The 23453-nt window shown below is 31.4% G+C and overlaps 2 protein-coding genes across 2 annotated transcripts in view; one reads left to right on the top strand and one right to left on the bottom strand.

Annotated features, from left to right (window-relative positions):
- Positions 1–5622: 5622 nt before the first annotated feature.
- Positions 5623–23108, bottom strand: LOC106462034 (cell adhesion molecule 1-like). The gene is made up of 5 exons (XM_022389241.1): positions 23033–23108; positions 18847–18927; positions 10749–10963; positions 9644–9779; positions 5623–5825 (listed from the first exon to the last, which is right to left on the bottom strand). Exons 2-5 carry the CDS (start codon positions 18887–18889, stop codon positions 5623–5625), a joined length of 597 nt encoding a protein of 198 aa, XP_022244949.1. The 5' UTR covers positions 18890–18927; positions 23033–23108.
- Positions 20532–23453, top strand: part of LOC106462023 (lachesin-like) — a 141217-nt gene continuing 138295 nt past the window's right edge. The window contains exon 1 of the mRNA XM_022389233.1: positions 20532–20558. Within this exon, the coding sequence (XP_022244941.1) occupies positions 20532–20558 (27 nt within the window). The remainder of the gene's footprint in view (positions 20559–23453) is intronic.

The following is a 23453-nucleotide window of genomic DNA, read 5'->3' as shown; positions in this document are numbered from 1 at the left end:
TGAGCGCTTTCGAAAGGTTTGCCCCTGAAGAAGAAAGGTCCACCTTTCGAAAGCGCTCAGGTTATAGGGTTTTTATTCATTTCTTTTTACGAATGTGTCACGCTTAATCCTCCAGCAAGATATAAAACTCACGCTAATTTGGAGAGAATATGGAACCAAATGAATCAAATCTTCTTAGAGAAACGTGAAACATGTAACGAAAGTGGTAGGGAAGGGCGACCAGTAAGAAGCACTGGTAGACGTATATGTCTACACGCTTTTCTGGATTGTACCGTTAATGCCATACTTGATAGAGTCCTTATCCCACAACTCTTTGCGTTACGATATGCTGGTGCAATCCACCCTAATTTTAGACCGTTAAACTGGTCGACCCAACCCTCGAAGAAGAAGAGACCGAGCGCATGGAATGTCTTTCGAGTTCACTGGACTTCAATCCAGTGAAGTATGTATAGAATACTCTACTGAGTGGCGTCGTATTCCGTCGAGTGACTTTAGCCACTAAAGGTGCCCTGAAAATATTTTTCTCCGATGAATAACTGAGGACCATACACCATATGATATGTCATTAACTATAAAATAATTACGAGCATAGGCTTAATGTCCATTGATTTACATTTCAGATCACAGATAATCAGAAGGATGATCGGCATAAAACTTAGCTGATGGGCGTGATTGACATTATTTTATAAACTTTATTTTGCTTTGTCGTAATTATTATATCAGAAATTTCGATTATGTTTAATTTTTTAGTAGTGTATTTTAACAATTCTTATTTTAATTTGTTGTCTTTCTTTCTATTCTTTTGCATTTTAGAAAGATGCCTACTTTTTTCTAATTTAATGAATATTTTCATTAGTTAAAATATTGTTCATCGTTATGTGAGTTATGCATTATGAAAAAGTTCCAAAGTATGTAATGTGTGATGTGGCAAGTTTCAATAATAAAATGACATTCTAGTTGTTGAAACAAAGCTAGAAATATTTATTTCGAATATGGAACGATAATGTTTTATGAGAACATGAAAGACACAAACCAAAATGAACATAAATAATTTTGCATTATTTTTTGTTGTTTTTTCTTCAAAATTCAGTAAAATGCGTTGGTATGCTTCTAATGTAACATTGTATAAAATAAACAGAATGCAACAAGTAATAAAAGTAATACAATAAAAACGCTTCGGGGATCATGAAATTAATTCTGTTTTGATTACCTACTTACTCTACATTGTAGAGATCCTGAAGTTTCAACAATTCTGCTTATACTGGATATATAAGTGGGTCTAACCTTGTATTTTTATCACCAATGTTGTCATTGTTAGAGAAAATTAAACCAGAGGTCTGGTCTGTTCTCGGATTATTGATATTTTACTGATGTAAACCAGTTTTGTGGAATGTAACTCATTGTCAGAAACACCAGAGAAGAATAAGCTACATGGAGGAGCAAGATCTTTTCCATTGTACTAGAAATATATTTCTGGCGAGTTTTGAACGAGTCCAAAATTTTGATATAAGAGAATTATCCATCAGATATTGCCTACTAATTAACTGAGCTATCCAAGCCATTATCTCATTTTATCCAATTCAAAAATCAAATAGACTGTGTTTACCTTATAGACAAATGATATTGCACTTAGTGTTTGAAATAATCTTATTGTTTACATTTTCCAGATCTTTGACACTGTAACCAATCTTATTTAGAAACACCCACTTCAGTCATCCGTTGTATTCTGGAATACACTTATTATATGTTTATTTTCTACTTTCTATATATCGACACATACTCATGTAATGTTAATTTTCTTCTTAATACACAATTCACTCAAGTGTCTTCAGGCTACAAAGTATAAGATAAACTCAATATTTGCTGAATAGACATCCAAAAACCGAGTGATGCCAGGTGAATCTATATTATCGCTTTTGATTCAAGTCTAAATATATAAGGTATGTATAAAAATGACATCAAAACGTGTGACTGACAGATATTAATATTTATTAAAATGGCTTGTACAGAACCACGGATTTGCAGCGAAACCCTTTAATATTGTATCGTCATCGAGTAATATACTTAAGTGATAGACCACTCAACAGTCCAGAAATGGAGAAAACTTATATAATGTGTTTTGTAGTATTAGTTTTAAAGTTATCTCAAGTGTAAAGTGCCTATTTACAGTTTAATCTGTAAGTCACACCAACTTGATTCTTTATAAAGTGGAGTTATTTTCACACTGCTTTCATAAGAAACAATGCAATTAAATTACCTAAGCCTAGCTTTTATATGATATACTTAAATTATCGCAGAGGAAAATACAAATTATTCAAGTTTAAGTAATTTTATATTTTATTACCAAAATGTATGCATAGAAATTAATCGAAAAAATTCATAAATCAATAAAGGGGATTTAAACAAACGTTCCCTAAGTGAGATATACTGTTTTGTTTAAATATTATTGTTTCATTAATAATATTGGTTCTTCTAGTTAGTACATCAGATATAATTATTTCGACTTTTTAGTTTCATTTGTTGTTTATTATTGTACTTTTATAATAAAGATTGTTTTGCGTCATTAACTTAGAATTTGTATCTAGAACTAACTTAAATCTAATGATTTTGTTGTCTCTTTGTTCTCCTGAAGAAGAATACTCAACTATTCGAAAGCGCTCGAGTTTGGATCTTATTTTAAGTCTATTACACTTTATATGTGATCCTTTGTGCTAACTCTTTTATCAAAATTAAATCTAATGACATGGCCGAAACTCGATAGATATTATTGGATTACGACCGAAAATATTGTAAACAGCGAAAGTACCAAAATGATGAAACAATGAATTCTAATCTTTATAAGTAAAAACCTAAGAAAAGTGTATTTAATTATCTTTGCTGATGGCTAGGGTGATTTTTAGTTTCGGTCTAAGTACATGACTTACTTTGATCAGAAGTTATTATTATTATTTGCCATATAAACAATTATACTTAAAGTAATGATTACAGTAATATAGGGAAACCCATCTGATAAAAGTGGTAAAAAAACACATTTAGTAACAGGTGTCACATTGATCTTAACTTTTGTGTTACAGATTTATTTAAATAACAGTTACCGCATATGAGGCCTTTTGTTCTGTATATCTATCTACAAGTAAATTTTATCGAACGTGGGAAATGGCTATCTTGTTAATCATCAATACCGTCATTAGTTCGTGGACGTTCAACTCTGTTTATTCCGTTCATGAATCATATTACAGTTATCTTTTGGATAAGCCACAACCTAACCCAAATGTGGTTTCATATTACTTTAACAGTGTTAGTATATACCCTATGTCATTCATCAGTTTTAATAAATGTCAAATGTCCTGAGTCTTTTTAATCTTATTTTTCATATTAGACACGAAAAAACTAGTTTGGGAGCTGAAATTTTATATCTAATTGTTGCTTTTAGAATCTTAAATATAATAAAAAATTCGAAGGTTTTTACATTTTGTTTTTGGCCAAGAATTATATTAATCTTGTTTGGTTAAGACGAGTATTTGTTTAATTATTTTCAGATATATGTATGCCACTAAGACTTATCTGTTTCATTAGATTTTTTTAAGGTTACAGATTATTTTGCAACGTTAAAAGGATTTATAAGGAGGTAAAAACTAAGATACAAATCAAATATCCATATCTATCGGTTTGTAAAGATGAAATTGTTCAACACTATAACAGATGACTTATAAAGCTCAGAATCTAATTGATGTAATGTTTTTGTTGGAAGTGACAAATTACATTATGTTTCTCTTCTTTACTTAGTTGAAAACAAAAACAAAAATGTTCGACATTCTTGCTCAGGGCTAAGAGATACACAACCGTACTTCAAATCTCATTAGTGAAAAGCAAAACGTGCCCGAAGCAAAGACAACGTGCAACGGACAAAATATAAATTATTTATACTAGCCTTTTAGATTACATTCTTATAGAAACTGTGTTGTCTTACAAGACAGCAAACAGGCTTTAATGATAAGATCAGTTTCACATGTGATAAAGCTCTTGTTTTCGTTTCTATTATTGTTTGACAAAAAACATTTGGCTGAGAAAAATAAATATCTATAAGGTATAACCGTACGTCAAGTTAAACTTTTATCTGTGGGTGGAAAGACAAAGGATATATATATATATATATAATAACCTATGTTTATATGATATACGACCTTCAGAAAACAATAATTAATTACTAATAATATGATTAGCTAGAGAAAAATGAAAGCAAAAATGTAAATATTCATTTTGCTTGCCAACCTGAAACTATTATTGATTACATATAGCCCTGAAGAATATGATAAGAACGACTACCGCCATCAAAGCCTCGCAGGAATATAATAAAAAAAGGATTATTTTAATAACTGAATAACTAGAAGAAAGTCTAAAGAGGTAAAACAGAATACATTGAATTCTTTTAAAGTTGAAGCAGTTAAGGAAAAAATAAAAAGGTGGTAAATTAAAATATAATTAAATGATTCTACGTAACAAGTAATGAAACTCGTAATGACAATCAAAGGTATGGCAGTTTTATGAGACTGTACAGAGAGTTGGATATGTTATATCAAAACGATTTTAAATACGAAAATCAGCAATTCACATAATAATTACAGTTGATATAAAGATGTGGTGGAAACGGGATGTATCACAACTACATTTTCGCATTGTTTGGTGTTACCGATAGAAAGCGTGATGCCACCGAAAATAGTTCGCTTTTGGGAGGAGTATACAGCAACCCTTTCTGACGCAAAATATTCATAATTTCAATTCATAAAGATGTGTTCAGATCTGAAATTTAGAATCTGCAAGACAAGGGTATCTCTTGTACCCAACGGCAATGGAAAAGAAATGAATATGGATCAACTTCGGGTACCAGGTCCATCCAGAAAAATACTTTAAGAAGTCGTACCACAACGGTGCTAAGCAAAGAGCGGCGTCATGCAAAAGGCAATAATTTACAAACACAAAGGTCAGTGGCGAAAGCCTTCCACGTATTCTAATTTATAAAGATTGTCATTATCATTTATATGCGGCTAATTTCAATTAATTAATCAAAAAAATGCATAGTTAATTATCTAAAACTTATTTTTATTACATAAATATATATATTGCTATTGGTATAATGAAAATACTACACTAAATAATTTATCTTTATGTTCATTGAAACTTCAGTCATTTAATGCGCAAATTCACTATCCTATTAAACTGTATTTTGTATTTTGAATTAATTATAATTTAATCTTGAGTCTTAGTAAGCAATACAGAGATGTGCGTGAAAGGCAATACAATTGTCTAGAGTAGCTATAAAAGTTTTTAAAGATCTGTATGTCGTGGAAGTTGTTATAAATGAAATAAAAGTAATGTCGCAATGCCATACTTTTAATATTATTTTATCCACAGTATTATAAGTTTTGAATATTATTCATATTCAGACAATTCAGTCCAGGTACGACAATACTTTTATTCAACAAGTGATTGATTTAGAGTTGTCACAAATATCAAATGGCAATAATTTTCTTAGTGTAGTTTATTTAAAAAGAAATAATATCTTTTTTTTTTTGTTAAGCATCGAGAGTCAGAAATTAGAAAAGCAAGTTTCTCTGTCATATGTCACCTTAAAGTTAAAATATAATATATATATTTTAAAAAGAAATGTTGTGACTTTCTTGTTGAACCTACTATTTCATCATTGATGTACCAGCGTATCTTTGCCGCAGGCTTGGATTTAGCTGAAGTGCAATTGATGTTTACAGTATCTCCGACGATGTATTCCGGTCTTGCACCATTTATAATTGGTCCTTCTGTTGGAAAGACTACATAAAAATATAAATTATTGGAAAGTTTGGTTTGACGAAAGTATACTTAGACACATTTATTGGTAAGATTTATTCCTTCAAAGAAGTAAAGCAGAGATAATCGAACAACAGTTCTTGCAAATATTTAAATACATATTATAAATATATATAAATATTATTTACTCTTCACACTACTTAAGTTAAAAAGTCTCGGTGTAAAGTACAAATTTTATAACACAAAAATGACAAAAATATGTTACTCCTAGTCAACAATGAAAAAATAAATATCATAGCCATTAATAAAAGATTTAATCTTTTTTTTTTCCTGATTTGTGTTATGTGTTCTTATATTTAATTGTTAAATATTGAAATATTTTAACGTACAAAAATTGTAGATGAAAGCTACCAGGAGTGATCACAAGGAAAACCAGGCCAACAATATCAGATTACGATAATTAAAAATATATCAACGATGTTGACAATGCAGATATAATGCAATATTTCTCAACATAATCCCCATTAAGTGCAATGCATTTTCTCTAAAGTACCCTGCACTTCACCACACCAGTTTAATCAAATACAGTAGTGGCCATACTAATATATTTACATACATCTGCTTTAAGGACATTAGTTGTCCGGTAGTGTTGTCCATGCATAATGTGCTTTATTAGGGCCAGAGAAAGATAAAAACCATAGAGAATATGTGAAATGAGGAAAACTATTACCTCGGACTTCTCAGTTGTATTGGTAATAGCATTTTTTCAAAGCTAATGATTTGCAAGAAAATGCCACTTGGATATTCCGTTGCACTCCACCCATAGCGGAAAGACGTATGATGTCATTTAGCAGCGGAAAAATATTGACCAATAAACCTGAATATCTGTCGCCACAATTTACTCAACTCAAATCAATAAAAGGTTACTAATAACTTCCAGGAAATACGATAGTTACAATTTATTGACAATAATTAAAAGTAAAATGAAAAAGACTTCAGCAATAATAGTTTAAGTTGTTACCTTTCAGTTGCAATTTTGGCTGCATTAACTACATCTCATAAAAATGCAATGTCTACTATGAGAGATTATGATTCCTACCATATTTCTCTTATTTTGTCATGAAAAAAAAACAGTTGGTTGAAGTGATTCAGAACAATGGTTCCTAGGTCAATCTCTTTAGAATTTGCTATTTGCTTTCGTTTTTGGAAGCACATATTCCAAAGAGTGCTTAGCTAAACAAATTTCATTAACAAAAACTAGCAGTATACTATAGGTAGAAAGTTCGTTAAGTTTCTAAGAAATAGAATCCTTCTAAGGGAAATAATAAAACAAAAAACAATCTCACCTTTGAGGACATTATTTCCTCAAAACTATCGACATAAAAATAAATCAACATGTGTTGTTTGTCAGAATTTTATTCATTTACTTTTAGCCTAAGTTTTAGCAAACTAAAACTGATAACAGAACAATCTCATATTAAATAATCCATATGGATAATATCCTGAAAGGCTGTCCTTAACGTTTACTTGTGAGTGCAAAATCGACGTAAGAAATCAATATAAGAAAACAACAACATTGGAGCTTTCGCCACACCGTCAGAAAGATGGAAGTTTCATAAATAATCAAACAATCAGAAGATTCCACTTTACGTTGTTTTTCATCGGTGCTTTGAAGAATTACTATTTTTTACTCATACTTCAAACGCTGCCAAGTGTGAAAGAGTTGGAAAAATGCAAGTGTTTATAAAGTGTACTCCTGTAATTCTAAACTTCAAAAATATTATCTATCTTATGTCTTCGAGAGCAGTAATTACTACAAAATGAAATTGCGTATATTGCTTTAAATTCAGTGCCTCTCTGACATACAGAATTCGTTCAAATAGTGTACACTTTTATATTCAGTAAGCTTAATGATAATAAATTCTAAGTAGACTTAACTATCGTACAAAAGCTTAGAATATTAACATAGAAAACCTGAAAGGCTGTATCATTTTAATAACTTGAAATCGGGCGATTATTTCATGTCAAGAAAATACCAGAGTGAAAATTGAGTAATCGTATTGGTTTGCAGTTCCTTCTACTTCACTGGATACGGATTGTCATCGAAGTCTTATCTAATGAGACAACAAACAAAACTTTCACACCCACAATGTGTTACTCTTCGGAAAAAAAAAGAACATGCTTGTGTATTTATCTGGAACTTTGAAACAAAACCATTCTTTCGTGTCATATACCGGACTCATTTTAATCAGATTTATGATACACTATAATTAACAATATCAGCAAATGGTGACAAAAATTTGGCTAATAGTATTATCAGCAGAATCTAATGTTGTTGTTATTTATGGTATAAATAGTATATTGAGTGGTAAAATAGTCAGTTAAAAAATTAAAAGGATTGTTATTGAATGCTAACTTTTTTCAGCAGATGGACGAAATGCACGTTTCGAATATTTTTGTCTGGTTTCACGTTTCACAAACATGTTGGCGGTAATCTCTTCGTGATACGTTCACCCCACAATTTTACCGTCTTATGAATAATATCAAACTATATATAGGTAGATATATACATAAGTTTAATTTTTGTTTTCACCTAAGTTTTCATGTATGCCATGGAAACATGTTTTTTTTTTTTTTACATTCCACATTTCTGAAAGTCTGTTGAGCTACAGGGATTTATTGCGCTATCATAAACCCACCTAAGCAATTCATGGACACAATAGATATAATTAATCTTCACCTTTTGTAGGATTCCCACAGGCTGGTAAAAAGATAGGACATTCAGATTCCATCTTTTGAGTCTGGTTAGTTTTGTAATAAACCTGCAATTTATCTGGTTGTTCTTGTCCTTCTTCTTTTTGTGAAGTTTTAAAAGGACATTTTTTCAGTTCTTTAAGTGTTAATTGTTTTAGGTCAATGTGCGGTATGTTTCCTTATTCCAAGTGATCAGTAAATAGATTGTCAAATATGTCTGTCTATTTTTGTTTTCACTTATGATTTTATCCAACTAAAGCTTCACTCTTCTGGTTATGCTGAGACGATCTAGCTGTGTACCATTATTCTTCTAAACCAGGAAGGAATACGTTCTTTTCTTACTATATTGTTTACTGTGAAAGTAAAAGTTTCAGTGTTTTTCCACGTGAAAGTTTTATATTCAATGAAAACTATAATGCAATTTATTTTCTGAAGTACATATAAATTTAAATATGTGTTACCAATGCAAAATCATATCCTATATTTATAAATGACGAAAGAAACATATCTCTATACAAAATTTTGTAAGCGATTTTGATTTTAAAACGTTCTGAATTTGGAAGTTCAGATTCCCCTGTCAACCCTTAAAAATGTGTATTTTACAAGGTATTTCTTGTAGATAACATTTTTCATCTTATAACGGATCATGGCGTTTACCTCAATATACGTTTATAATATATTATGAAAACTCTAGAAAGAGATATTTTACCTGCATGCACTAACGTAACTGAATTTTTAGAATATAAGATGTAACGACAAAAAGGCATCTTTTTTTGGATGATTTCAATCAGTATGTTTGGAAGGTTCAGGCTTCAGCACACTAATTAATGGTACTACACATCATGTAGTGGAAGCCATACTACTTTCATATTTCATAACACTATGCGTTTTATAGTAGACCAGAAATTTGAAAATCGATTTTAGTCGTAATGTATATATATATATATATTAATTTAATATTATTTTGCTGACTACAGATTCGGGATTCCTACATATTATGTGTTTAATGTACAGATAAGCAATGCTACCAAGTTAACTTCATTCGAGCACAAAATATAAGGAAACATACAAAATGCTACACACATACCGGTAACTTTCATTTCTTTACTTGCTTCAACTGTTTGAAATGACGGAGCTTCTGCGGAGACTTCGCATCTGTACACTCCAGCGGTTTCTAAAGTGACATGGTTCAGGTAAACCGTATCTTTGCCTGATTTTGAAAGCTGAATTGATAAGAATTTATATTTTTACGGTAGAATTCTGGAGATTTCTAGTAAACATACCCCCATATATATATAAGACATACATAGTTTGCAAAAATAAAAATTACCATGAATCTAGTTTTTCTATGAATTTGAGGAAATAACCTATTTTAGAGCCTGCAGTTCATATAAATATCTTTCATTTTTAAAAAACCATGAACTATGTAGCTACCAAACCTTATATATTATAAATCTTTAGGTTGTCACATAAAATCTGTTAAGAAATAGGTTTATATAACATATAATTGTTTGCCTCATTCTATCTCTAGCTTTCGATAACACCCTAATATTTCTGTTATAAATTGATATTTTAAACTATGCTTAAGTTATTTGAGAAAAAACAGAACATAAGTAGAATTTCGAATCAAACTTTCAGATAGTTATGCATATTATTTTTGTAGGTTTCAGGTTATGAATATATATTTAGTTTCTATAATTTCTATTACTTATAAAAATATCATTTTATTTAATTATTCTTCAAATACTAAGATTAAAATATAGTTCATATCAATCATTGGCATGACAAAATCTTTTCTCAATAAAAATGTTATAAATAACACAATGTTAATATCTTATTAATGTTAAAAATTATTCAGTATTGATAAACTGGAAAGCTATCATTTCTATTATTTCTAAAGTAGCAAGTGTTTCTTATCATTGTAAATTTGATATCCAGAAAACACAAGTGCACCCTGGATCTTGATATTATTAGCATTTAAGGAAAGCTCTAATATATTCATCCAAATTGAATAACATTGGATTTATGGTAAACAATTTTAGGCAGTTGTTTTTTGTTGCTATGTATGGAAGTGTCTATGATACGCGACTGACTAAAATTTTCAGACTATTCGCATTTGAAAAATCTTCATTACTATATGTTCAAACGACTACTGCGGTAAAACTTGTCAAAACAAAATAATTCAAACTTACGTCTACTCGAACGCCCGGTAGAGGAAGAAATTGACCAGGGGGCCAGTCTAATGGTAAATATCTGAAGAATTCCGTATTATCTTTGTACCACTTTACAGAATACAGTTGGTCACCATCAAGCTCGTACGAGCAAGTCAATTCGATAGATTGCCCTAATGTTGTCGGCGAAGGGATATCCAGTACCTTCAGATGTACACCCAGAAGCTGTTGTAGATCTATAGAGGATTAATATTTTCAAATTAGATGTACACCCAGAAGCTGTTGTAGATCTATAGAGGATTAATATTTTCAAATTAGATGTACACTCAGAAGCTGTTGTAGGTCTATAGAGGATTAATATTTTCAAATTAGAAACATCTGTTATTAATTGAATAATTTGTTCAAGGTTTTGATTTGTACTAACAAATCACACATTTACTTGTCGCCATGAATGAAATATGACGAAATTATATCACTATAACTTATACGGAATTTTTCATATAAATCACAAGCTCTTAAAAAAAAGACTGATACTCTACATGTATATCCAGTGTTAAATATAATATTTATTTATACTAACTCTGATTTTGTATTTGTTTTATTGTTAAGTATAAAACTACACAATGAGCTATTTGTTTTTAGTTTTATAAGCTTAAACTTACTGTTGAGCCACTGGTGGACATTAAAACGAAGTACACGTTAATTCATGAAAGTAATTGTCATCAGAGATGCTGTGTTATTTGCAAGGACTGCTCTTAGTTTACCTTTATAAACACTGCACAAGTACCTACAGTGACTTGAAGAATGCTTCAATATAAAAGCCAAGACGTCGTCCCCTTTTCATTCAAAAGGCAGTCGTACTCTTCTGGAGTTCTCAAATCTTTACGTTTGTTTGATTTGGTCAATAACTGACGAAAATATAATAATTTATTCTGAGTTACCAGAAAGTTGTAAATGTTTTTGTTAGCTATAGGTTGTTTAGATATGTCTGAGTATAAATTTAGTCCTAATATTTTTCTTTTTTGTTCTTACATATCAACTTACTCCTGTAAATTTGATACAAACTCCTTTTAAAACTAATTACTTATATCTCTTGTTAGGATATTATAAGCAATATATTATGCTCAAAAGTTTCATAAAACATAAAAATTTTGATGAAATGAAGGTGCGTTTTTCTGTGTAGCTCCCTAAAGCACGTAATCAATCCATTTTGATTAATTCTATCGAACATTTTGTCTACGGAGTCTGATACAATGGATTTGTTCATATCCTCCTTTTCATAAATAGCCACTAGGAATTTGAAATTAATGTTTTCGTTGTGAATTTCTTTATGATGATTGTTCACTATAAAAACTACCAGTTAATGAAAAGGATAAAGTAGAAGTTTTCCCCTGCAATATGATTATGTCATATTCCGTTTGGAACTTTCTTTGTTTAAGATAATAATAATAGCGTTATGAGAGCTAGACATCAATTTGGATTTAATGCTGAGTAATATTAAGGGAATAATCGATAGTTTTCAAAAATAATTTGTTAAAAAAATATGTTTGCGTCATCCTCCCTCATCAATATATAATATACTTAAGCTGTAGGTTTTGTTTTTTTTAAGTTAAGCACAAAGCTATTGGCTATCTTTGCCCTGCCCACCACGGGTACCGAAACCCGGCTTCTAGCGTTGCAAGTCCACAGACATACCGCTGGGGGTCGAGGTGTAAGGAGACTTTTATTATCTACAAAAAATGATTATAACTAGGAAGATACAACCAAGTATGCTATTTCAACAAGAAAATAAACTAATTTACTGAAACGGAGCAACCCAAGCGTATTGTTCCGCCAGCTGAGAGAAAAGTAAAAAAGATTGTTTTGTGGAAATATTACAATACTGTTCTTTCACTGCAATGTCGGTATAGTTTAGCACATTAAATAGTATGTAATCTTTGTCAACAAATGACATTGTACTAGGAGTTAGTGGCAGTTTATAAGAACGTTGTTGACCTTGTGCTGACCTTGGAACTACCTTCTCCATCATAAATTGTACTTATCCTAAACACCACTATTACATACTATCAAATGTCCCTGTAAAAAGCCTCTGATAAGGTACATAAAATATCAATAAAATTAAAGCCAGTTTAAAATCGACTGATAAAAATCTTCTTTTAGGTAACAGTCTATGATCTTACTATTATGATAAAATATATACAATTGTAAGAAAATAAATGTTAAAATCGACTGGTAAAAGTTTGTTCACTAAACCACACGTAATTAAGTATAGTGTAGAAAGTTGTAGCAATACAATACTGAAATTGTAAGCACTTATCAGCAGTATAAGCTAATACATTCTGTGATAATACTTTTTTCCTATAAGTTACCTAGCTAGTTATTATTTTGGAATCTATATGACAATCTTATGGACTAGAAATGAAGTATGTCAGGAACAATTGCAGGATAACATTTTAAATATATTAATTTATGTAAACCTCATTCACCAAAATTACGAAATAAACTGCTATTTTTGGAAATTTTCCATTTTTAGTTTCGTTTCAGGTTCAGTTAATCACACTATAAAAATATCATATCTTTCTCACATATACAAAGGGTTCATCCCTCTATATATGGACATATATGTTATGCCTTTTTGCAGAAGAGAGACGTGACACTAAGAGCGATATGTTTAGCTCTTATATACATGGTTCGTGGTTAATTTCCGCCAAAGTAAACTTATAACCAGAAGATCATATAACTGACAGACGAAAGGATACATGTATAGCAAGGTTGTAAAAGGGTGTAGAACCAAAATATGAATATTTAGAAGAAAAATCTCTTCAAATTTCTCTGTAGAAGAGTAAAAACTCGCACATTAGCATGCTTAGCCACAGTAGTCACACTGAAGTCACACCCAAAGTCAATCTTGTCTAACGGACACAATCACATAGTGTAGGTTATGATTATGAAAAAAAAGCCCTTCTGATAAAAAAAAAAAGATATTGCACTAAAATGAAGCTAAGCATATCTTTTGACATTATTATCATTATGAAAAACATGAATTTATAATTTCCAAATATTCACAAGCTTCCAACCATATCTCAAAATCGATGAATAACGTTTTCATGGGAAAGATGGTCGAAAAAAAATGGAATCACAACAATTACATCCACACGTATATCAGTCAAGTCCCTCGTTGCAACTCCTATGGACTTGTGTGCTTTTGATCTGGTTAAGTGTAGTCTTGGAAGTTAATTTCTACTTATAGTGGAGGATGTGAGGAAGGTTTTTCAGAAGGTTCCAGAAGTCTTTTACAGTGAAAATTCTGGTGTCGTGCAGTAGTGCACAATAATGGATATTATAATGAATACAATGGACGATAGTGAAAGTAGTTCCAAGGCAAGCACAAAAGTGACAAGCATTGTTCTAAACAATAATCCCACTTCCTAGATTAAACAGGAAATAAAATAATGTCATTATGTTAACACCTTAATGTAATACGAATCTAAATAAAACTAAACAATTGGACAGGTGATGTAGAGATAAAAAGGTTGATAACTGTTGTAATTTGTTCTGATGTTTCTACAGAAAAGTAAAACGATTTTTTCTTAATATAACAAAATCTAATAATGTGTTATGTGTTTAACTAAATTAATATATTGAGATATTTAACAGGCCCTTCACGAGTTAGTGGGGGACATTTTTGTTGAAAAAAAAACACTACCCAATCCGATTTTTCTTAATTTGAACAGAAATTTTTGGACATGTTTTCTGGCTAAAATGAAGGCATTTTCCCGCACTATTTTAGCGTTGGGGCTGCGAAAAGTGATTTGAAGGGGTAAGGTGACTAAACTCCATCACGAGCTTAACGGCCAAGCAAATGACACGCAGAGGTATTTAAGAACCTTTTAGAACCACCTTGGTTGATATTATGTAGGAAGCCGAGTAAAATATTATTCCTGTAGCTGCTTTCAAAGTATTCCTCTCAGCTCATCCTACTGCTGACTATCGTGATGTTTCGGCTTTCACTACCGAATCGCAGGTGAAATCGTTCGTATCTCAATTGAAAGGTAAACATAAAAAGGTGATAGCAGAAGCATAATAGGTTGGCAATTGCTTAATTAATGATGCTGAGAATGTGGCTTTGCTTAAATATATTGAATTTACTCCCAGAGAGTAAACCTTAGTATTAGCTTGTTTTGAGACTTGAGGATGCTGTATTTCACTGAAAAAAAATATCAATTAACAAACAAAACTTGTCTCGAAAAGATACGTCCAAAACCACTCTCTTCAGTAGTTTCGGATTAAATCTACTTTTGGCTTCTGTGGGACGTGTTAAAATACAAAATATACTGATAATATATAATACAGTTTTTCAGAGAATATACGGAGGTTGAAAATATTATATCAAAACAATTTTAAAACTTCATCACACCGTCACAATAATGTCACCTCGCTCAGTCATGCTCTCTCTGACTGCCGTGTATCTTGACTATAATCCTACAGCGTAGATTCCATTGATAAAGGTTCCATCGTAAGGCTGCTATATTAGATGTACTCTCTGCATACTTTCTATTAACCATCTAATGTGCGAAAACGATGGTTACCAGTGACAACAGGACGATCATAAAGAAATCCATAGCCTGACGACTTGATTGGTATATATTTCTATGGAATAGCATGAATACCAGTTTCATTCAGGTATGCGATGGTTGAGCGAAAGCGTAGGGGAAGTAAACTGTGTGCACGAGAAGTTTGTCGCTTTTACAGATTATTTTTGATTATGCTGGGTATTGTTGCTTAAAGCAGGTGGACAACGTTTACCACTGACATTTTTGTCGTGGATCGTCGCCTGTTACAAAACGCTGCACTTTACTTACTATGACGGCGTTTCGACTTATTACTGGTCTCTTTCTGGAGTTGAACCTACATTTTCTTACTCTCCAATGCTGGTAGATACGAAGAATTTATCCATCTTGGATACTCCAAATTTCTGATATGAACACACCTTTATGGCCTAAATATATGAATATTTTGGTTCAGAAATGACTGTTACGTACCCTTCGCAAAAGCGATGAATTTTTAATGGCTTCACACTACCTACGACACGCCAAACAATGTTAAAATGTACATATCGTTCCACTGCAATTTTATATCGATTTTTGATTGTTAAGCGACCTGATGATCTGCATATCTAAATCGTTTTAAAATAACATGCTCAAAATTCTGTAGAGATCTAGAAGATAATTTAATCATCTTTTACAAGGAAATCTGTTGAATTACATAATACAAGTAAAGAAACAACAACAAGGCTATGCATAAATGTTTACTCATTAGTAACATCAAACCAATTCTGATGTGTGACGTTTTTCTGTTTATATATTAAAATTACAGGACCATTAATTAGGCTCACAGTGAATGAACTCTTTGTGACCTCGTCTGTAATACTGAGTCCGGTCAGCCGGAAGATAAAAGTCTCACATTAGAATGAACGAACACATCGTGAAAACAGCTTGTACATAAAATAGCTTAAATATGCTCCAGATAATTAAGTGAAAAGAAAAGCTTGGTTTTAAGGTGCAAGGAAATGTAAAGATATGTTTATGTATTCCATTAAAAAAATATATAAAACTTTTCATTACATCTGTGTAAGCAAATTAATGGTGGTGAAATCAAAATCTGCTCTTATGGTTATTGTTGCTGTACTGTATGTAAATCCGAGGATTCATGGCTCGTGACCCTTAGCTTTAGAAACGCGCTCTGGAGCCGTGGATGCACTTTAAGAATAGCAGTCAAATACCGCTACTTAATCGTATAAAAGTAGCCCAAGAGTTTGCAGTTGGTGCTGTGAGCTAGCTTTCTTTACATCCATCTTTCATTTAAAAATTAAGGATGGTTCTACTCAGTTGGCCTTTGTGTAGTTCTGCGTGAATTTCTGAAACAAATAAAGAAATATTGGGTTAAAACTCCATTTTGCAGTAATAAGAGCCTGAACACAACATAACATGGACCCCATAATATGCTGGAAAAATGTCTTACTAGATTAAAGCTCATTCGTCTCGAAATACGGTTTTCAACGAGTTCACAGTTATCGTCAGATGATTATATTGTCAAATGTGACGTACAAAGAATTAATCCAAAACATGTGCAATAGGATTGAAAAACTGTAATTGTATTGGCCAAGAAAGATAACCGAAATTGTAGTCTTATCTTCGAACTAATTTTCGGTAAATGTGCTTGATGGATTATTGCATTATCAACCTGAAAGAGCTCTAGTCCTTCAAGGTGGTAATATATTATGATGAGGTGGACATCTTGATTTTATTTTACCTCCTGAAAGACTCATACCCTGCGACAAGATCGTTTACAATACCTTTACACTAACCCTGGAGGATTCTCCAGTTGTTTTCTTTATACGTTTACCCTAGCATCAGTAGATTCAATGGTGAAAAATGACATATCACACCACAGCACATACTTATAGCTAGTCACTGTTCACAATCTGCACTATAAGCTTCTCCGAAACCGTAATCTCATGTGTGCACCAGAGATGCAGTTTTTGGACTAGTTGTAGATAATCATATGATAGTTTTATAATGTTCTTCCCATGGTGCAGTTGGAGATAGTTGAATACTAAATTTTGTTGAAGAAATCGGTCAATTTGAAAACAGTACGGCGTCTAATGCACTTTACAACCCTCCCCAATCGTATTTTCAATTGGTATCTTATCAATGGTTGAAATAATCTATTTTCTTTTCTAATGGCAGACATAATCGTTTTGATACCAATATTGATACTCTCTGATGACAAATGTATTTGAATAGTCGGTCAAAGAAAACATTTTAATAAAGAAGCTTCTGCTGGAAAGCTACCTAATATCGCGTTTCTTTGAAGGTCGAAGAAGTCATTGCCCTTAAGATGACCATGATATGACAGCATAGCTACATATATATATATATGGCTCGAACAGTCGTATGATACTTCTTATGATCAGTACCTGATGATGACAAAACCTTGTCGAAACGTTGTACATTTGCTGTCATGTTAAACTTATATTAAAGTTTTTCTTCATTACCCATTTAAGCCGTCTCCAGCCATTATTATGATCAGTTTGTTTTGCATATATAAATAAATAGTGTTGTACAAATCTGGGTGTGAGAGGGGAGGTTGCAACAGAGTGGCCAGTCAGTTCTTAATCCAAGTTCTTGGCATTATCCTGAATTATATTTTGTGAAATAAATATTTGTGTTAAACAAAACACAATTTTAAACTTTTCTTTCACATTTAAATACGCAGTGCATCTCCGACTGTAGCGAGAATTTAATTAGTTAAAAAAAAAAACACAGTAAACGGAACAAACTGCCACACGACTTGAGACTGAAGAGGACGCACGAATGTGTCGAAACTAGTTTCTCTGATATCAGACTTTGACAGTTTCTTCCGTTTACTGTGGTTTCTTCTATTGCTATACACGATATTGTATTATTTTATTATTATTATTATTGATAATTTAATGTTTCTCCAAAACTTGTTTCCCCTTAGGAAATATATTAGATGCAATTTCGTTGTTTTTAACAAAAATAAAACTAATGGAATTACTTTTGGACCAGAATAGTATTATTTTGAACATTCCGTTATTTAGTAGTGTTTTGAATACAAAATTCTCAGTTTTAACGCTATAAGACATGACGTCATATATTAAAATTTAGATAACTTTTGGAAACTCTTCAAGCTGCAAACAGTTTTTCCGTGAAAGTGCGGTGCTTAAAGTTAATTCTGTTTTCAAGGTGTATTTCATTAAGTATATATATATATACAAAACCAAATTACATAACATAGTAAATGTTTAACTTGCGTGATAATATATGAGACCCTGATGAAATTAATCCTTAGAACGTTACAACACTTAATTAAACAAAACTGTACTGCACGAAAGTGCAGATCTTTTCATTCAGATACGTGCTTCAGAAATCAACACGTTCAATTCTAAGAGTTTCGTCACATGCTTAAGGTTATTAGGCAGTTATCAGTGTTACTTAGTTAGATCTATATAGCTATTTCAAGAATTCTACACAGTAGATCAGTGTTTAAGTATCCCTTATAGCTTTTCAATTAATTAACATGAATATATGCTTACCTTTTAAGAGCAGAACAACCAAAACCTGAAGGTATAGGGCCATTATCCTTGACTAAATCTCACATTCTGCTTTAAATAGCTCTGGAAGAAATACAGAAAATCGAATGTTTGTTAGTTTGTTTCTTTTTTCTGCATAATTATGCTATACTTCTTCTAAGGGTATATTTATTGTTTTGGTTTGGTTCTAGTTTCAAGTTTCAGTATAAAACTACACTAGGATCACTGTGCTAGCAGTCCATGATTTCGAATTGATAAACTAAAGGGAAGGCATCTAGTTAGCTGCCCCTAATCTTGGGCTACTTTTGTCTGATCGAATAGTAGGATATGATTTACACATTTTTAACGCACTCATATCTCCAAAGTTTGGAGCATCAGTTTGCAAAGGGATATAAACATAATTTGACACGCATTTACAGTTGTCTGGAACTACTCTTGATTAAAATACCACTGTCATTGCTGTATTCATGAAACGTTTTTCTTTCAGAAAATTTAAATAACCAGAGATTTAGATATAAAAGCTAACTCTTAAACAGTAAGATGAAATCGAGGGTATCCTACTGATGAAACAACGCATTCTAACCAATATGACTAATATAGTTTGAACATTATATTTACTTATATAAATTACTAGGTACACATTTATAATTCTGATCTATATAGGTAGCTTGGTTTGATAATAAGTTAATATTTATTATATACAGTAACAATACCTATAATAATTTTTAATTATCTGCTTAGGTAATGAATTTCCTGGTAATATTTGGAAAATATTTGTATACTAGATTTGGCTAAAATAATGCTTGTAAAACTTGTCATTACACTGCACAATAGATTAATTTTGTTAACACTGCTTACAAGCGCTTTATGAATAGAATTAAGCTTAAAGAATTTGCTCTCTGACGAAATGTTCATTTTTTCGATCTCATGATTTCATTAATTAAGCGAATGAAATGCCCAAGCGCTTAGTGGATACATTTTTTAAAAATAATAAGTTCAGAAATGTATTATATGAAAACATTGTATGAAGCATTTGATATTCACCTTAACTTTAATTATGTATTTCTTATGAACTAACTCTAATCAAGAACGCCAACATTTTTGCTTTTTAAATGTTTAATTTCCTCCTGGTTTTTTCTCTCTCTCTCGATATATGTATTATGATTAACTTTTGATACAAATAAACTATATCCATAGATCAGAACTAATAATGAAGCCAGAAATAAAGCTAATTAAATGTACCATTCTTACTTATATTGATTAAAATACATTGATTGATTAGTTGGGTACCCTCGTTGTAGCAGTATATTCTCGGTTGTAATTTCCCCTTCTTACTAAAGAAAAGAGAGAAAAAAAAACGATTAAATATTGAAATGTGAAGCCTCATAGTACACGTCTAGTATACCATAACGGCTTCGACACTGTTTTCGTTTTCACTTGGCTGGTATATATTTTATAGAACTTTTAGTCAGACGTAATCATTCTGCATATTGATAGTGATTAACACACTGCTGTTATTCTTAAATCTGACTAAATTTCAAACGCAATATATATATATATGCTATTATATATATTTTCCTAAGAAGTATTTTTGCTAGCAGCTAATTAACTTTACATGTAGAATTATTTAAAGAATTATGTTGCGCATAAAGACGTGAGTAGTTATAGATACGAGTGCTATTTAAGATATGAAGCGTTCTCATAAGGAGGTTTGCGTAAGTGACCAGATTATTATAGCCTATAGTTTACGGTATTGATGCTGATTGTATGCTATGACAGAGATATCCAGTAGTAAGTTTATTTTAATTCAGTGATATTTGATTTATTTTTCGCTGTTATTGATATATATATTTGTAAATTTCAATATAACTCTTGTTTTATAGAAAGTTCAAAGTTCTGTAGGCCTGTTACCAGTTTTCTAGGAGGGGCTGTAAGTGTTGTCGTTGGTATGATCAGTTGGAAAAAAAAAAAGGAGCCCTATTTGATATGAGGTATTTGACATGATTTTTGTTATAAGTTCCCTTATCTAATTCTAATTAAAGGAGAAGAAAATGTTTCCAAAATTGCATTGCTAAATATCATACTTTTAAATTACTCTCGAAGCTCAGGATGCTATGTATAGAATTATTTGTTATATATTTTGAATGAAAACAAACCGAAGGTGTGTGAACTATTTGGTGACTGTACATATCTAATGAACATTTAAGTGAACATTTTCAATAATAATAATAGTTACTTCTCGAAAATGTTTGAACTGATCGTAGTCGTAATCTGTGTTATAAACACGAAAGAAAGAGCAAGGCCCGACATTCTGAAACAGTTTACAACAGATTTAACGTTAACTGTCATTAGCCTCAGGTATTATAGTTATTCAAATGTAATTAGACATTATTCTAATATTATAAATAGTGGTTTTACTATGATGAAAATCAAATGTTTGCGATGCTAGGGGCAGATAAAGTCCAAAAAATTAAACTCTATCCTTTCTACAAATTATCCCTTTAATAAAACTACTGGTTATTTTGTCTCGAAATTATTCTGTCCAGTATGAGAAAAAGCATGTTCTATTCCTTCTTAGCTTTCTCTATTCACTTTCGTTATTTTTTGTTTTTAAAGTTAAATGTTCACGCAAACGAAATGAAAAAATCCTTTTCCCGGATCATGACAAAGCCAACAGCTGAGGAATCTAGCATCACACAAATGCGAACTCTGAACTTTTTAAAGTAAAAACTCATAAATCCAAGATACATGAAAAAATGCTTGAAGAAAATAAAATTAAAACAAAGTTATTTTTTATGGACAAAACACTTATACTTAGTAACAGTGAATTAGATATTTAATACTTTCAACCGCAACGGTACCTTATACGACACATGAGCTAAATAACTATATTAGAGACTCCTAACAGTAAATTAGGTATTTAGTACTTTCAACCTGTACGCCACCTTATACGACACATGAGCTAAATGACTATATATTAGAGACACCTAACATTCAGACATTCCTAATTAAGAGCTGCTAATGAATGGGAAGGCGAATACTCAGCAGCACTAGTCGCCTTATATATGGCTAATATTAACGGGATAGGTGGTTAACTGTCACTGTTAAAATGCTATCACAACTGAAAGTGCGAGGCGTGCTCAGACGTGTGTTTCGACTCAAACCTTAGATCTTCCAATCCTCATCTCTGCACGTTAACCGTTGTTCCTTGCCACGACCCTTATAGAATAATTATACGGAGTATATCCAATTCACCTATTTTTTTTCACGTTTTAAACATTTTCTTCAAAAACATTTTTATTTGGTGCTTGTCTAAAATGCATATGCATCTATAGAGGACTATTGCTGCTTACGTTAAACCACAAGCATACATTTGTAGATAAATGTATATTTGTTATATAAAAACTGTATATAATTATAAATATTGTTTCCATTGTGGATTAAAGTTTTTACTTAATCTGCTCGTATTACCTACAAAATGTAAAAATATCAGAATTATTTTGATTCTATCATGAGCGTTAGTCGATCTTCACCTCTTTTTTTTCCAAATTATGTAATGCCCATTAACTGTTGAAAGACGTACTTTTATGAAAACTAAGTTTCACAAGCTAAGTATTTTTTGCAGCATATGCGCGAGTTTAAGCATAATTCGGTTTTATGGCTAGGTATGTGACTTGAAGATAATAAAGGTCGTTGCATGAAAGCGAGTCCACATGGCCTTCCTGTCAAACTACTCACTTTATTTACCCAGATGTTGAAAAGACATCGGACAGTAACTTCCTGTTAAAATGTGTTTAAAAAAATCATAACAAAAGTATTTAATATATGCTAGCAATAATTTTCGTGAAATAAATACAAGGTATATAATTATTTTTAAATGAATTTTAGCGAACATAAAAACCGCATATTTCTAAGTCACGATGACCATTGCTGCTGGAAGCTGTTGAGTTACTGTCGTTTAACAAAACTATAGTTAAAGGCAGTTTAACATATGGAGTTATTATGCGCATTATTATCAAAACAACTGAGTGCATTCATTATATTCGTATATTCTATAAATTAGTTATATTTGTCGAAAGACATTATATTATGCCCATTATATTTTTAATATTACATTCTTAATCTAGTTACTTATGGATTTTCAAGAATTAAAAGAGTGTATAATAATAGTAATTCAGCCACAATATACTTGTCATATCCACTGCCGTCAACATGTTTCATTTCGTTCAATCCAGAGCTCTTCAGATCGACTGGGATACAACGAACACTGTAATGGTCAGAATACTATTTATATAAGCAATTTAGTACAACAACAATTGTTATGGTGTGAGCGCCTTTTAGAAGCTGGCGAAGTATGGTGATAAGTAGTTATATTGGTGTAAGTGTGATTTAAATATTAGTTGAATAGAGTTGTTTAAACATTTGTTTAACAACATGTAAAAGCTTGGAATGGTCAATTCTTTCAGTGGGGTGTGTGTGCCTGTGAGCCAAACTAGTTTCAGAAAATTCCACTCCTCATCAGCGACCCTAGACACTACCACCAATGAAATATCAAACTAAATCAAGCCTTTATAGTAGTGAGGTATCGAAAATCGAAATGGTGTATTTAA

This window comes from Limulus polyphemus, unplaced genomic scaffold, assembly GCF_000517525.1.
Source record: "Limulus polyphemus unplaced genomic scaffold, Limulus_polyphemus-2.1.2 Scaffold42, whole genome shotgun sequence".
Lineage (NCBI taxonomy): Eukaryota > Metazoa > Arthropoda > Merostomata > Xiphosura > Limulidae > Limulus > Limulus polyphemus.
This window is presented reverse-complemented; position numbering and strand designations above follow the sequence as displayed.

Excerpts from the sequence above, each read along its gene's own strand:
- LOC106462034 (XM_022389241.1), bottom strand. The coding sequence starts at position 18,889 with ATGGCCCTATACCTTCAGGTTTTGGTTGTTCTGCTCTTAAAAG. Across the intron at positions 10,964-18,846 it reads GGTTGTTCTGCTCTTAAAAG|ATCTACAACAGCTTCTGGGT; the intron begins GTAAGCATATAT and ends AATCCTCTATAG. Across the intron at positions 5,826-9,643 it reads TAAAGAAATGAAAGTTACCG|TCTTTCCAACAGAAGGACCA; the intron begins GTATGTGTGTAG and ends ATTTTTATGTAG.